This window comes from Protopterus annectens, chromosome 2.part1, assembly GCF_019279795.1.
Source record: "Protopterus annectens isolate FY-2018-M chromosome 2.part1, PAN1.0, whole genome shotgun sequence".
In the NCBI taxonomy this organism is placed as follows: domain Eukaryota; kingdom Metazoa; phylum Chordata; order Ceratodontiformes; family Protopteridae; genus Protopterus; species Protopterus annectens.
This window is the reverse complement of record NC_056729.1, coordinates 1,474,967,460-1,474,981,567: the sequence shown is the minus strand read 5'-3', so window position 1 is coordinate 1,474,981,567 and position 14,108 is coordinate 1,474,967,460. Positions and strand designations below refer to the sequence as shown.

General features: G+C 42.4%; 1 protein-coding gene across 2 annotated transcripts in view; it reads left to right on the top strand.

Moving 5' to 3' along the window:
- The window catches only part of CFAP74 (cilia and flagella associated protein 74), a 3,161,205-nt gene that overhangs the window by 1,567,918 nt on the left and 1,579,179 nt on the right, over positions 1-14,108 (top strand). For both annotated transcript variants that reach the window (XM_044062943.1, XM_044062944.1), the window contains exon 16: positions 3,348-3,521. In XM_044062943.1, coding sequence (XP_043918878.1) covers positions 3,348-3,521 — 174 coding nt within the window. The remainder of the gene's footprint in view (positions 1-3,347; positions 3,522-14,108) is intronic.

Below are 14,108 nucleotides of genomic sequence, written 5' to 3'. Positions count from 1 at the left end.
CTTTAACCTCAGAGGAAATACACAATAATGCGTAGAGCTTATTGTAAATGGCATCACCCACACTAAGCCGAATGCTATTGCTAACCTTTTGGCTGACAAGTTCAGCTCAAACCCCCCCCCCAGTAGTCCAAAGGAAATACACATAACACAACACCCTCAGCCATTACTGGGGAACAGTTCATCAATGCACTTTCCAAGGCCAAAAACACTGCATCGATGGGCCCTGATATCATCCTGGGAAGTTTAATAAATAGCATGAAACATGACCTCTGTGGTCCACTTGAATCACTTTTCAACTGGAGCCTTCAGTAAGGGTTTGTGCCCAAAGAATGGACAATGGCTATAGTCATTTCCCTGTACAAAGGAGGTCCAACCAGTGAACCAGGTAACTACAGGCCCATAAGGCTTAGCAGCCTCATATGTAAGGCTATGGATAGAATCATCGTGGACATAACTGAGGACATAAGAAACATGCAAATGCTAGAACCATCACAGTTTGGCTTTGTTAAAGAAAGGTCATGCCTATTAAATATGGTGGACTTTTTTGAGAGGGTTACCAAAGCTTTGGATGAAGGTAAGACTGTGCACACAGTTTACCTTGGCCTGGCTAAAACTTTTGATACAATTCCCACTCAGGCATTATAGACAAGCTCACTAATTTAGGTATAAACCCTTTTATCACCTGCTGGATAGCCAACTGGTTCACTGATAGGACCCATGAGGTCACAATAGGTGAGGCTACCTCCACCAAGAGGCCAGTCACTAGTAGAGTCCCCCAGGGCTTGGTACTGGGTCTTCTCCTTTCTGGCATCAGCATCTCTGGATTAGAAGCAAATGCTGAAGGTTTATGGCTAACTAAGTTTGCAGATGATTGCAAGCTGGGAGTTATCATCAACTCCCCTGCAGACGCTAGCATTCTTCAAGAAGGTCTATCTCTGACTAACAAATGGTGCCAAAGCCACGGTCTTAAACTCATTGCTAATAAATGCATAGTTGCTCCGTTTGGGAAGTCAACCATCCTGTCTAATTATCATGTTGATAATACACCCCTAAGAATCAACCCAGTGGTCAGGGATCTGGGTATGCACATGGACGGTAGCCTTACCTTCGACCACCACCTGGCCACAGTGGTGAGGAAATCCTTTTATGTTGCGCAACTGATAAGTAAGAGCATGGCATCTAGGTCCAAAGAGGTCATTATAGCACTGTACTCTGTTCTTACCAGACCAGTCATAGAGTACAGTGTTCCCTTTGGTATGTACCTGACCAGGCATATACAGCAACTAGAGCACCCTCAGAAATTCCTTACAAAAAGAATACAAGGTGTAAAAAACCTGACTTATGCAGAGCACCTTAAAGAACTTTCCCTCTTCTCAGTCTCATATAGATTGCTGAGGGGTGATCTATGCCTGGCGTACAAGGCATCTGCAAACCCTTCACTTATGAATCTCCTACATATTCGTAAGTCAAAGAGTACCAGAAATACAAGGTCTGGGAGCCTAAATTATTTTCTGTGACTTAAATAGAATATGCTGGAGAGAGAGAGATATGTGTCCCAGAGACTGCCCCTCCTATGGAACAGGATTGCAATCCATATGAAGCTGAGTTCGTCTACTACCCAGTTTAAGTACAACCTGGATCAGTGGATGGGAAATAGGAAATTTACATCAGGTCTGGCACCCCAGTCCCTTATGACCAGAGGTAGCTTATAAATGCCTGGCACTCAATGTCCTTTTTGACTACAAGGCACCATTATTCTTTTTGAAAAACTTGGCTAGGCTTAGAAAGCCCCCCCCCCCTCCTGGTCTTTAGCCTGGTGATAGTCTACGAATCTATGATGCTGTTTGGCTTGCTGATATGCATTAAGTCCATCAATAATCAGTCGAAGGATACCTTGTTTCCAAGATACAGGTCATCTCATAGTAGTCCGTAGGATACAGAGTATAGTCAGTCCATGTGGGGGCATATTGTTTAGACCATGGATTCTTTCAGTAACGTATCACTATGGGTGTTCCCATTGTTGCATGTGTCTGGATAGGGGGCGTTATATTCAATGATTGACCTAACAAGGGCTGAGTAAAGACGGGACAATGACATCCCTAGCTCTAGACACAATCCCTTTTTTAAAAGTTGTGCAATATGGAATGACTTCTTACAACAGTAGATAAATTTGGTCAAAAATTATGACACTGTCCAGATAATTTCCCAAATATGAAACAACTAGGTGAACTCTTAGGGGATGTATTGTCATTGTGGTAGTTCCCTGGAGTAGATGACTTCCCAAAGGGTACAGTAGTGCATTTTTTGGAGTTTAGTTTCATTCCATGAATTGCACCAGTTGTTTATTTGAGACAACTTTTCCTGCAGGATGGCTAAGTCATTTGGGGATTCAATAACTGCTTCGATTTTGCAGTCATCTGCAAACTTACTCAGCCAGATCCCTTTGTTATTGGCTTTTACTTCAGAAAAAGTAGATGCCAAACAGTATATTCCAGATCTAGGATTTCATTTGGCTACACCATTTTGTGGTATATATTCTGTCCTGATATCACCTGAACACAGTCTGAGGCAGATGGAAAAGACAACATTGGATACAAAAGCTGTATGCATACTCCTTCCATTCATCTCGGCCATCTCTTCCTCTCTCTCGCTATCCCTCTTCTAAATTGTCACTTGTATTTTATGGCTTTTGCTAGACCTTGAAGGCAAGTCTGAAGTTTTTTGTTGAGACCCTTTGGTCTAGACGTCAGTTTCTTTCAGAGGGATTCTTTATGCACATGTCAGATGTTGGTTGGGAAAACTCAATCTGAAGAGATTTAGTCATGCAGGGCATTATGGGAGAAGAGATGGAGCTTCAGAGCCAATGATTCTGAAGTGCCAGCCTTGGATCTCATCAGATCCAACAGCCCACATGTTGAGATGGACAGAGGATGACAACATGGCTCTAGCATTATGGTAACTATATAACATTCATTTTTCTGTTATCTTCTATAATTCATCTTGACTTACTTTTGTAATCATCAGGTACAAAACTAATAGAAATCTGTTGTTTTACTGAAATGGACAGAATAGTTTTGCTAAAAAAAAAAAAAAAACATGAGTGTTTTTAATTAACTTCGTCTAAGTTATCCTAATCTCTGCTATTATCTGTAGTGTCTGTAACAAGTTTATTTATTTATGCATGTATTTATTTGCTTGTGAATAAAATGTCCTGAATATATGTTTTCTTGTAATAGCTTTTGGTAAGAGTGAATTGAACTAGATGAACTGTGAGTAGGACAATATTTGTTAATGTTATGACGTTATTGTGTGCCTCAAAAAGTCTTGATGTTATTTCTTTTCCACAGCTGGCAGTAGATAAAGACCTCATTGACTTTGGTGCTCACGTGGTGGGGGAAACAATTTCACGGATTATAACTTTGACAAACAGTGGTGCTCTTGGAACAAATTTCCAGCTCCAGACATCAGCAGATGGCTTTAAAGAGAAGCAGAGAAGAGCTGATCTTTTCCAGTTCAGTATGGTGAGTCTTACTGTATATAAACAAACATATGAGAGCACCAGTTTTAGACTGAATGCACTAACTTGTCTACTTAAATTTATCTCTTATTTCCTTATAAATTTATGTATGCATGTATATATGTAGGTATTTATTTACACTTATTAACTAGGAATGCCCAACTGAGAACTCTTCATTTTCAGAGAAGTCTTGGGGAGAAAAGCTCCAGAAGAAAACTTATGATGCAGATATAATCAAGGACATTCATATAACACCTTTAACATAACTGATACATCTGGTATGTGATTCTGACAGATCTGCAAAAAATTACCAAAGCATTTGTACATGTAATACATTTAGTATGGCCAATTTAGCTAAAATATCAGGGATAAAGCAAAATTAATGAACAAAATCAGATGCAACTTTTAAATTACATTTTCTGAAGAATTAAAAACTATGAGACTCTAATGTCTTGCATTATTGACTAACAGTAATCCTGTGTGATTATCCAGAAAATCAAAAATTTTATGAGGGACAGGGCAAAAACAGAGGCATAATTAGGAATGTTCTGCAAAATCAGGGGGCTTTTGAAAGCTAAGCCTGGCAGATATACATAAGACCAAAAGCAATATTCAAAGTTAGAATAAAGTAATACTTGTAATATACATACAATAAAACAAACAAACATGATAACGTGTCTGACCCAGCTATGTCTGACCAATGTTTGACCCAGATCTGTTAGAAATGCTACATCTAAAGAAATCCCAATCCCACAGCACCACATGCTCCAGAGACCTCAACCTCATTACCAAAATCAACAGAACATGCGGGAGGGACAGGTTCATAACCCAGAGACTGCCCACACTATGGAATAGGCTTCTCATACATGTCAAGCAGAGCACCTCACTGGCCCTCTTCAAGAGAAATCTTGATGAGTGGATGGGAAATAGAAAATTCACCCCAGGGATCACTCCAGTGGCTCTACTCGACAGAGGCACTGGGAACTAAGGTAAGGTGGCACGATGCCAGGGTGATCTTATGGGCTAGGTTTGTAAAGGCTCCAGTGCCATTAGCCTAGTACACACCTATGAACCTATGAACATACAGGTAGTAGTTTAATGCAAAGCTTTCAGGTATAAAACCCTTCCTCCGTGCTAAAACAGCAAACTTGTCAAACCATTTTATACGATTAAAACATCACACAGCCAGTAAAAAAACCTAGCATAATTCATCAATTAAAACAACAAAATATATGTGTGATTTTAATATATGTTGTTTTAATTGATTAATTATGCTAGGTTTTTTATTGGCTGTGTGATGTTTTAATCATGTATAAAATGGTTTCACAAGTTTGTTTTGTTTAGCACTGAGGAAGGGTTTTATACCTGAAAGCCTTGCATTAAACTACTACCAGTACGTTGTGTTCATTCGTTTTATTGTAAGGTATACAAATGACACCAGTCTGACAGATCTGCAAAGGGCATATATCCTGCAATTCACCTTAGTTCTAACAGATTGCTACATTGTGCAAATGACAGAAGCAGCACATCTGGCATTTTTAATCCATTTTAGTTTATTGGCTACCTTAAAGCCATAGCCAGACATCTACTGGCTTCAAGGTTCCATACTAAATCTTAATAAGGATGGGACATTGTGCAGAATATTAGCAGTACATGCAGTCACGGGAATCAAGTAGGAACATCACAGAGTCATGGAAATGTATTTGTTTGCTATTTTTTTGCAAGTAACAGGAAAATGAGTGTTATAAGGCAATGCATGTCTTTTATATGGCTAGAATAATACTGAGTTTCAGACTCGCTCTAAAAACTGATATTCCTGCATTGAACTGTATTTGGTACCTTCCTTCTGGGATTATTTTATGAATCTAGCTAGGCCATCAGAATCATAAATTTAAAACGGGTGCTGTTGATCACAACTGTAAATTCTAATAGTTGAGGAGATACTGACCCCCCCCCCCCCCACACACACACACACACACACACACACACACTAATATTTTAGAGGACCATTTTTAAAATATTCCACTTAGTCCTGATTAATATGCAGAGAGATATTTATCAATAAAATATTTGTTTAGTCTGTAGTTGCTACTGGATGATGACTAAAAAATGTATGTTTCTTTTTATGGGGAGGAGTATTGTTATTCTTCTAATCTCAGCTCTATTAAGACTCTTGCCATTAGTTTCACATAAAAAGAAAGGAGACTAAGAGAACAAGTACAAGTTGTGCTAGAATGTATGTCACAGATCACTATACAGTAACCCATTTTTCTGTTATGCAAAATGATCTGATCAACTGTGATTTTAGCAATGGTAGAAAACATGGCTGGGATTGTGAAAGAACCCCTCTATGGGCGCTAAGAGATGGGGCCAAAAGGGTCTGTTCCATGGTTGCGAAAATGCAGTTCAGAGATACAGAAGCAGAACAAGGAAAGACCTCATGATTAGCTAATTGGAATGTCTCTGAAATGCATGGTGCTACCACTAGTGTAATCTGCACTTTCCTGCAGTAATCACCACTGATGGCCAGTGCATCACATTGGCATAAGCACACCTTCTTGCATTGTTGCACACACTTGCACACATTCAAACATACACACACACACACACACACACACACACACACACACACACACGGACCCCACCATTTCACCTCTTACTTGCTACTTAGTTTAAAGAATGTTCTTGGTGTTTCCTCTTTTTTTTTTTGCTGCCCTTCATAAATTACAATCAGGCAACAATACTAGGCATTAGAGTTTCAGTCCTCCAGCTGATCTGTTAACTTATGTGAGTCAGTGTAATACTTAAAAAGTCTCCCTGGTGTCATCTAGTGTTCTTCCCAGCTTTGTTTGTAAGGTCTGAGCATAGTTGTTGACAGACATAGCCTCCAACTTACAAGGTAGTAAAAATATTCAGACCTTGTGCCCTTGACACCAAAAGCAGTTCATTAAAAAGTTAGAGCTAAATTTAGTTCATTGCATTGATAGAATGCTTAGTTGAAGACAGGTCTTGCTTTGTGATGCATTTTCTAATCAATCTGGTTTTGAAAGTATATCATGATGCAAGACCCATTTCTCTGTTAACTCCTGTGTTAACTCGGTGAACTAAAGCTCCGAGCTGTTAATGAGCTTTATTTTTATGGACTGAAAAACCTGCTGTTCTGTTAACTTTTTAAGTGATTAAGCATAATAAAAAGATCCTGGTGTCTACTGTTACCTCCATAAGGATTTTGTGTTGGCAAAACATATCTATTAATATTTGAAGTAACATTATGAAGCCGCGGTGGTGCAGCGGCAGTGTTGTTGCTTCACAGCAAGAGGTTCTCCCGTTCGATTCTCAGCTAGAGCACCTTCAGTGTGGAATCTGCATGTCCTCCCCGTGGTGGAGTGGCGTTCGAAAGACATGCGTGAATGGGTGTGCCTTCGTTGATGGTTGGGCATCGAGCTGGCACCTCGGCACCGAAAAAATGTACCACCAATCATTAGTGGACCGGAGTTCCGCTGTGGCGACCCCTAAGCGGGAAAAGCCGAAAGAAAGAAGAATATTTGAAGTAACATTAGAGTAATACATACAATTCCCTTGTGCCTGTCTCCCCCTCCCCCAATTGCAGAAGTTGCTTGATGGTGTGAAAATTGGGTAGAGATGGGTGAAGAGATGTGAAGATTGGGTGGAGATGGATGAAGGCTGCCAACCTAGTCAAATAGAATTTGATACATAATTCTGGCATTTGTAAATATAAATGTAAAATACAGGCTTGTTTCTTAAATGAAAGAAAATACTGTAAAATGTTGAACTTCAAGATTGTAGCATCATTGCCATCTGTTGTAAGGAAAACTAAGTCAAGCATTTCAAATCTTTCTTTTGAAGTTAAAATCATTTAAAATCTATCCTTTTGATCTCTAGAGCTCGGAGTCAGTCTGTTTGGGCTAGGACATTCTTTCTATTGTTTTAACTTAAGGAATAATTGCTAGAGTGTACATGTGAAATGTCTCTTATTGTTGTAGCTTCCTGAGCAGGTGTTAGCTTGCTAAATAATGTAGCCTGTTGGCCTGGGAACCCCAGGCCAAGTGTCAAAATGATGTGATGTGTATTGTGGGAGACCCAAGTGTGAAATATGATGTAATCTGGGAGGGCCCAGCAGAAATGTTTGTTAGTGATTTTAAAAACTATTGCTCAGACAGAGAGACTGAAAGCATTTTTGTCTTGATGTCAAACTCATCAGCACTGCCTCATACCCTGTATGTAAGCAGAATTTCAGCACTGTGTTTTCTTGTAGAAATAGCTAGAGCTGGAAAGTTTAGACTAAGTGTTTTTCTGTTATGTCAGAACTGTACTACTGAATTATTTTAAGTTTATGTGTGATGTGTGTGATCTCTGAACTCTTGAATAGCACTGTGGTGTAGTAGTATTGTCTTGTGTTTTTAGTATTTATTATTAAATGTGTTAAACCCTTTTCAACTGTAGCTGGTTTATGTAGACATAATTTAAGCTCTAGAGTACATTGCATGCTTATAAGTGATCCTGTAGTAAGCCCTTCCAATAAGCCTTATTTGCTTAGTTACACTACCATTGGATAATAATATTGCACAGTAATAATTGGACACCCTTTTAATGGCCTTTGGGTAGCTGATAATTATTAGCTGGTGGTGGCAGAAATTACTACAGTATAGTCTGGGTATAGGGGCACAGCTGGAGAATCTGTGTCAGCCTTTCCCAGGAGTGTCTGTGAAGTTGTATAAATACTTATCTCAGAGTGTGTGTGTGTGTGTGTGTGTGTGTGTGTGTGTGTGTGTGTGTGTGAGCTACGTGGGCAGGGACACGAAGCACTGGTTGGGCAGAGAGGGCGCTGGAGGTTAGCTTGCCAGCTAGGCTGAGATCTGGACCATATAGCTGTGCCAGTGGGGAGTCTTATTGGGACCTGGAGAGCAAGGGAGCAACCAGCTCCAGACTGACTGTGATCTTTGTGTGCTCTTAAGGGAAATTGCACTTTACTGTGTGTATTTGTTATCCTTTCTCCTATATGAGACGCCCACTCTGGTGTTAGTGGTAAGGATTGAGGCTCCTTTATTGCTGGGCCAGGGCACGGGTGTCACATATTAATTGGTTTGCAGTGGTGGGATCCACTACACATACTAATTGGTGGGCATTAGTGGAATATCCACATCACATATTAATTAGTTGGCAAATACTAATTGGCTTTTAGTGGTGTGGGTAGAGTGAATCCTGTTGTTTATGTACAGTGATCTCTGAAGGTGTTTTGTTCTCTAAATCAGCCACTCAGTGAATACTCAGAGTTCATATCACAATTGTTTTATTTCTTTTGTTAGCTTAGTTAGTCAGGGTGGGCAGGCAGCATGTCAGTAGAGGTGTATAGAAAGCTGACAAGGAGCCATCTGGTGGAGATGTGCCAGGCTAGGGGACTGGTGCATGGAAATCTGATTAAGGCAGACCTGATTACAGCCTTGGTTACAGCTGCATCAGAAAACAGCATCCAGGAGGGCAATCAGACTGGCAGTGGAGATGCAATATCCTGGGAGAATGGACAGCTCAACCTTTCTGCGAAGGACAATAAGACTGGCAGTGGAGATGCAATATCTTCGGAGAATGGACAGCTGAAACTTTCTGCAGTGGACTTAAAAATACAGCTGGAGCTAAAGAGACTTGAGTTGGAGGCCAGGTATTTGGCAATAGAAGCTGAAGAAAAGGAGCGTCAGAGGAGGCATGAGAGGGAAATGCTGACTCTTCGCCAGAGTCATGGAGGTAATGGGGAAGGGAGTAACTGGACCCCAGAAGCACAACAGGTCAGTAAATTTCTTCCAAAATTTAAAGGGGGATAATTTTGATAGTTTCATTCATATGTTTGAGAGGGTATGCAAACTGTATAGTGTTGACCAAAGGCTCTGGGTAAGGTTCCTGACCCCCTTAGTCCATGGGAAACCTGTAACTTTTTTGTCAAAAATGCCTGATGCTGTCTGTTTTGATCATACTGCTGTAAAAATGTCTTTTAGAATGTTTTAAGCTAACACCTGAAACTTATATGAAAAAGTTTTGTGAGCATAGACACAAGGCAGATAAAAGTGTGTGTGAATATGTTGTTGAACTGAGCACTTATTTTCATAGTTGGGTGAGTGGATGTCAGGTCACCACTTTTGAAGGGCTGGCAGACATTTTGGTGAGGGAACAAGCTCTTAGCACTTTGCTTGAGGGCATGAGGATCTGGTTAGCTGATAGACAATGTGCTACTTCAGATGAGTTGGGGAAGAAGGGAGACCTATACCTGGCAAGCAGGGCAGCCCTGCACAAGAAGGGGACCCCCAGTACTGCTCATGGGTCTAAAGGAACCCATGGTGGGCAACACAGACTACCCCAACAGAATCTTCCTGTGGCAGGGGTAGCCACTAGTCCAGATACACATTCAGGAGCTAGGATTAAATGTTTTGAATGCAACCATTGGGGCCATGTGGCATGCAGGTGTCTATGGAGGCAAGGTGGGGAACCAAAGATGAGGGAGCCAGTAAGTGGGAAAGACAAAATGCCAATAGTAGGTTGTCTTGGGACAACAAGGGTACCAAACTACCACCAGAGGCTATATCTTATTGTAGTGAATGGCAAAGCGGCCATTGCCAAGAGAGACACAGCCTCTGATATAACTATTGTAAAGACTGCAATGGTTACGGAAGAGCACTACTTGCCTGGGCAGTCTACTCCAGTCAGGGCTTTAGGAGGAATCCTATTCCAAATAAATTTGGCTAGGGTTCACCATGACTGGGAGGGTGGAAAAGGAAGCCAGCAAGTAGGTGTGTTTGAGGATATACATGCAGATGTCCTGATAGGGAATGATTTTGATAGTGCAGTACCCTGTGCTTGAGCAGTTGTACGCAGTCAGGCTTGGAGACAAGCATGTGGGTCTGGTAGTCTGGGTGAGACCCAGACAGATTGCATATTTGCAGCCAGGACTGGTGAGGTGGTTACTTCAGGGAGGGAGAAACTCTGTAGCAGTGAAACTGAAGGTGAGCCACAGCTGCTTGTGGGTACTGATGGTCCCTTGGACATTGTGACTGCAAAGTAGAGGTGAGTAGTAGTACCGAGGCTGACAGTGAGCTACCACTGCCAGAGGATGCCAGACTTCCTGTGGATGGGGAGCTGGAAAAGGTTACAAGGAGAGAGTTGAGACAGGCTCAGCTCTCAGACCCTACATTGCAAGGCCTGAGGCAGGTAGCTAGGGAGGCACCTGATTCTCAAGGGAACGGGGAATCTGTATACTGTGACAAAGGGTTACTATACAGAGAGTGGACCCCTGAGGGAAGGCTAGAAGGTGAGAGAGTACAGCAGTTTTTAGTGCCTAGAGCATACCATCTGGTGGTGCTAGCCATAGCCCATGATATTCCCTTTCCAGATTATATGGGCATAAAATGTACAAAGAGGCATATTATGCAGAACTTCTATTGGTCTGGAATTTCCAGAGATATAACAGGGTACTGCAGGACCTGTGAGCAGTGCCAAAAGGTAGGCAAGGCAGGAGACAAGGTGAGAGCTCCTTTGATGCCTTTGCCTGTGATTGAGGAGCCATTTCAGAGGATAGCTATGGATATTGTGGGTCCTCCGAGTACCCCAAGTTCCACAGGGAAGAAGTATATCCTAGTGGTAGTGGATTATGCTACACAATACCCTGAGGCAGTGGCTTTGTCCTCCATTGAGGCGGAGAAGGTAGCAAATGCTTTGTTAGAGATTTTCAGCAGGGTAGGTTTACCAAAAAAAATACTGACTGACAGAGGTGCTGATTTCATGTCAGACCTGCTGGCTTCTCTGTGGAAGTCTTGTGGGGTGAAGCACATGAAGACCACCCCTTACCATCCCCAGACTAATGGTCTTGTTGAGAGGTTAAACTCTACAACGAAGTCCATGCTATGGGCATTTGCAGAGCAGTCTAAGAGGGAGTGGGACACATATTTGCCCCATCTGTTGTTTACTTACAGAGAGGTTCCATAGTAATCCACAGGTTTTTCACCATTTGAGTTGCTGTATGGGCATAGGGTGAGGGGACCTCTAGATTTAATTCTAGATGAGTGGGAAGGTGAGTGTGAGACTCACAAGGAGTCTGTTGTGACATGCGTCCTAAACATCAGGACAAGGCTTAGGGAACTCATGGGCTTGGCCCAGGAGAACCTGGCAGAAGCCCAACAACAGAAAAAGGTGTGATATGACAGGAATGCTCGAGCTAGAGAGTATGCTGTGGGGCAGCAGGTAATGGTTCTCATTCCTGTCAGACACAACAAGCTGCAAGCAGCATGGGAGGGACACTACCAGGTGGTAAGAAAAGTGATGTTAACTACATTGTGAAACTGCTAGGCAGATCGCAGGGGCACAAATTGTACCATGTTAACATGATGAAACCTTACCGTGATAGGGAGGCCCTTGTGCTGAGCATTTGCAGTGGAGTGCAGGAGGAGTCTGAGGGAGATCTGGTGACTGATCTCCTCAGTGAGGCTCGAGCTGACACCTCAGTGGAAGGGATAGCAATGTCCCAGCAGCTATTTCCTACCCAGATTTGAGAAATCTGACCAGTATTGCAGGAATTTGGGGACATGTTCACTGGGAAACCTGGGTGCACCCACCTAGTATAGCACCAGGTGGATACAGGACCCCAAAGGCCTATTAGACAGGCCCCATATAGGGTGCCTGAGAGTGTCAGACAGACTCTGAGGGAGGAAGTACAGGAGATGTTGGAACTAGGGGTGATTCAAGAGTCCAGCAGTCCCTGGGCCTCCCCAGTGGTGCTGGTGCCAAAGAAGGATGGCAGCACCAGATTCTGTGTGGACTACAGGAAATTAAATAGTCAGACACAGTCTGATTTTTACCCCATGCCTAGGACAGAGGAGGCCCTAGAGCAGCTGGGTGGGGCTAAGCATCTTACAGCCATTGATCTTACCAAGGGTTACTGGCAGGTGCCCTTGACTCCCAGTGCTAGAGAGAAAGCCTTTGTGACTCCTTTTGGCTTGTACGAGTTCACAAAGATGCCCATTGGGATGAAGAATGCCCCAGCAAATTTCCAGAGGCTGGTAGATAATTTCCTAGCAGGAGCAGGAGGGTTTGCTCTTGCATACCTAGATGATATTGCCATCTACAGCCATTCCTTGCCAGAGCACCTTCATCATGTCAGGGAGGTGCTGGGCAGACTACATAGGGCAGGGTGACCATTAAGTCGAGCAAATGTCCGGTGGGTATGGCAGCGGTCTCCTACCTAGGACATAGAGTGGCGAGTGGTAAGATAAGGCCAGAACAAAGTGGAAGCCATTCAGGCATGGCCTGCACCTGTTACTAAAAAGCAGGTGAGGGCATTTTTAGGAACAGCAGGGTACTACAGAAAGTTCATCCCCAGTTATAGTACCATAGCAGCTCCCCTCACAGACCTGACAAGAAAGAACAGGCCAGATAAGGTAGTGTGGACCCCAGCATGTGAGCAGGCATTCCAGAAGCTTAAAGAAGCTTTGGGAGGACCCCCTATGTTAGCCAGTCCAGATTACAGCAAATAATTTGTTGTGAAAGTGGATGCTTCGAACCATGGGATGGGGGCTATACTTAGCCAGATTTCTTCAGAGGGGAAAAGGCACCCAGTGGTTTATCTCCATCGTAGGCTCCAACCCAGGGAGGAATGCTATGCAGCTGCAGAAAAAGAATGTCTAGCCATATTGTGGGCATTGCAGGAACTTCAACCTTGTCTGTATGGAAGAAAATTCACTGTAATGACAGATCACAACCCTCTAACATGGATAAATAGAGCCAGTCAGCAAAATGCCAAGTTGCTAAGATGGAGCCTGGGGTTGCAAGCATATGATATGTCAGTGCAGCACCGCAGTGGGATTAGCAATGCCAATGCAGATGGGCTCTCAAGACAGGGAATGGGGTGAGGTACACTCAGACAGACCTAACCCTCTCAAGCGGCGTTTCTTATGGGTCACTTGAAAAGCTAGCTTGAGTTCTTTGGGGGGGGGGGTGTGAAGATTGGGTAGAGATGGGTGAAGAGATGTGAAGACCTGGTAAAGATGGATGAAGGCTGCCAGCCTAGTCAAATATAATTTGATAAATAATTATGGCATTTGTAAATATAAATGTAAAATACAATCTTGTTTCTTAAATGAAAGAAAATACTGTAAAATGTTGAACTTCAAGATTGTAGCAACATTGCCATCTGCTGTAAGGAAAACTAAGTCAAGCATTTCAAATCTTCCTTTTGAAGTTAAAATTATTTCAAATCTATCCTTTTGATCTCTAGAGCTTGGAGTCAGTTTGTCTGGGCTAACACATTATTTCTATTGTTTTACCTTAAGGAATAATTACTAAAGTGTACATGTGAAATGTCTTTTATTGTTGTAGCTTCCTGAGCAGGTGTTAATTTGCTAAATAATGTAGCCTGTTGGCCTGGGAACCCCAGGCTAAGTGTCAAAATAATGTAATGTGTATACTGGGCGACCCAAGTGTAAAATGTGATGTAATCTGGGAGGGCCAAGCAGAAATGTTTGTTAGTGATTTTAAAAACTATTGATCAGAGAGAGACTGAAAGCATTTTTGTCGTGATATCCAACTCATCAGC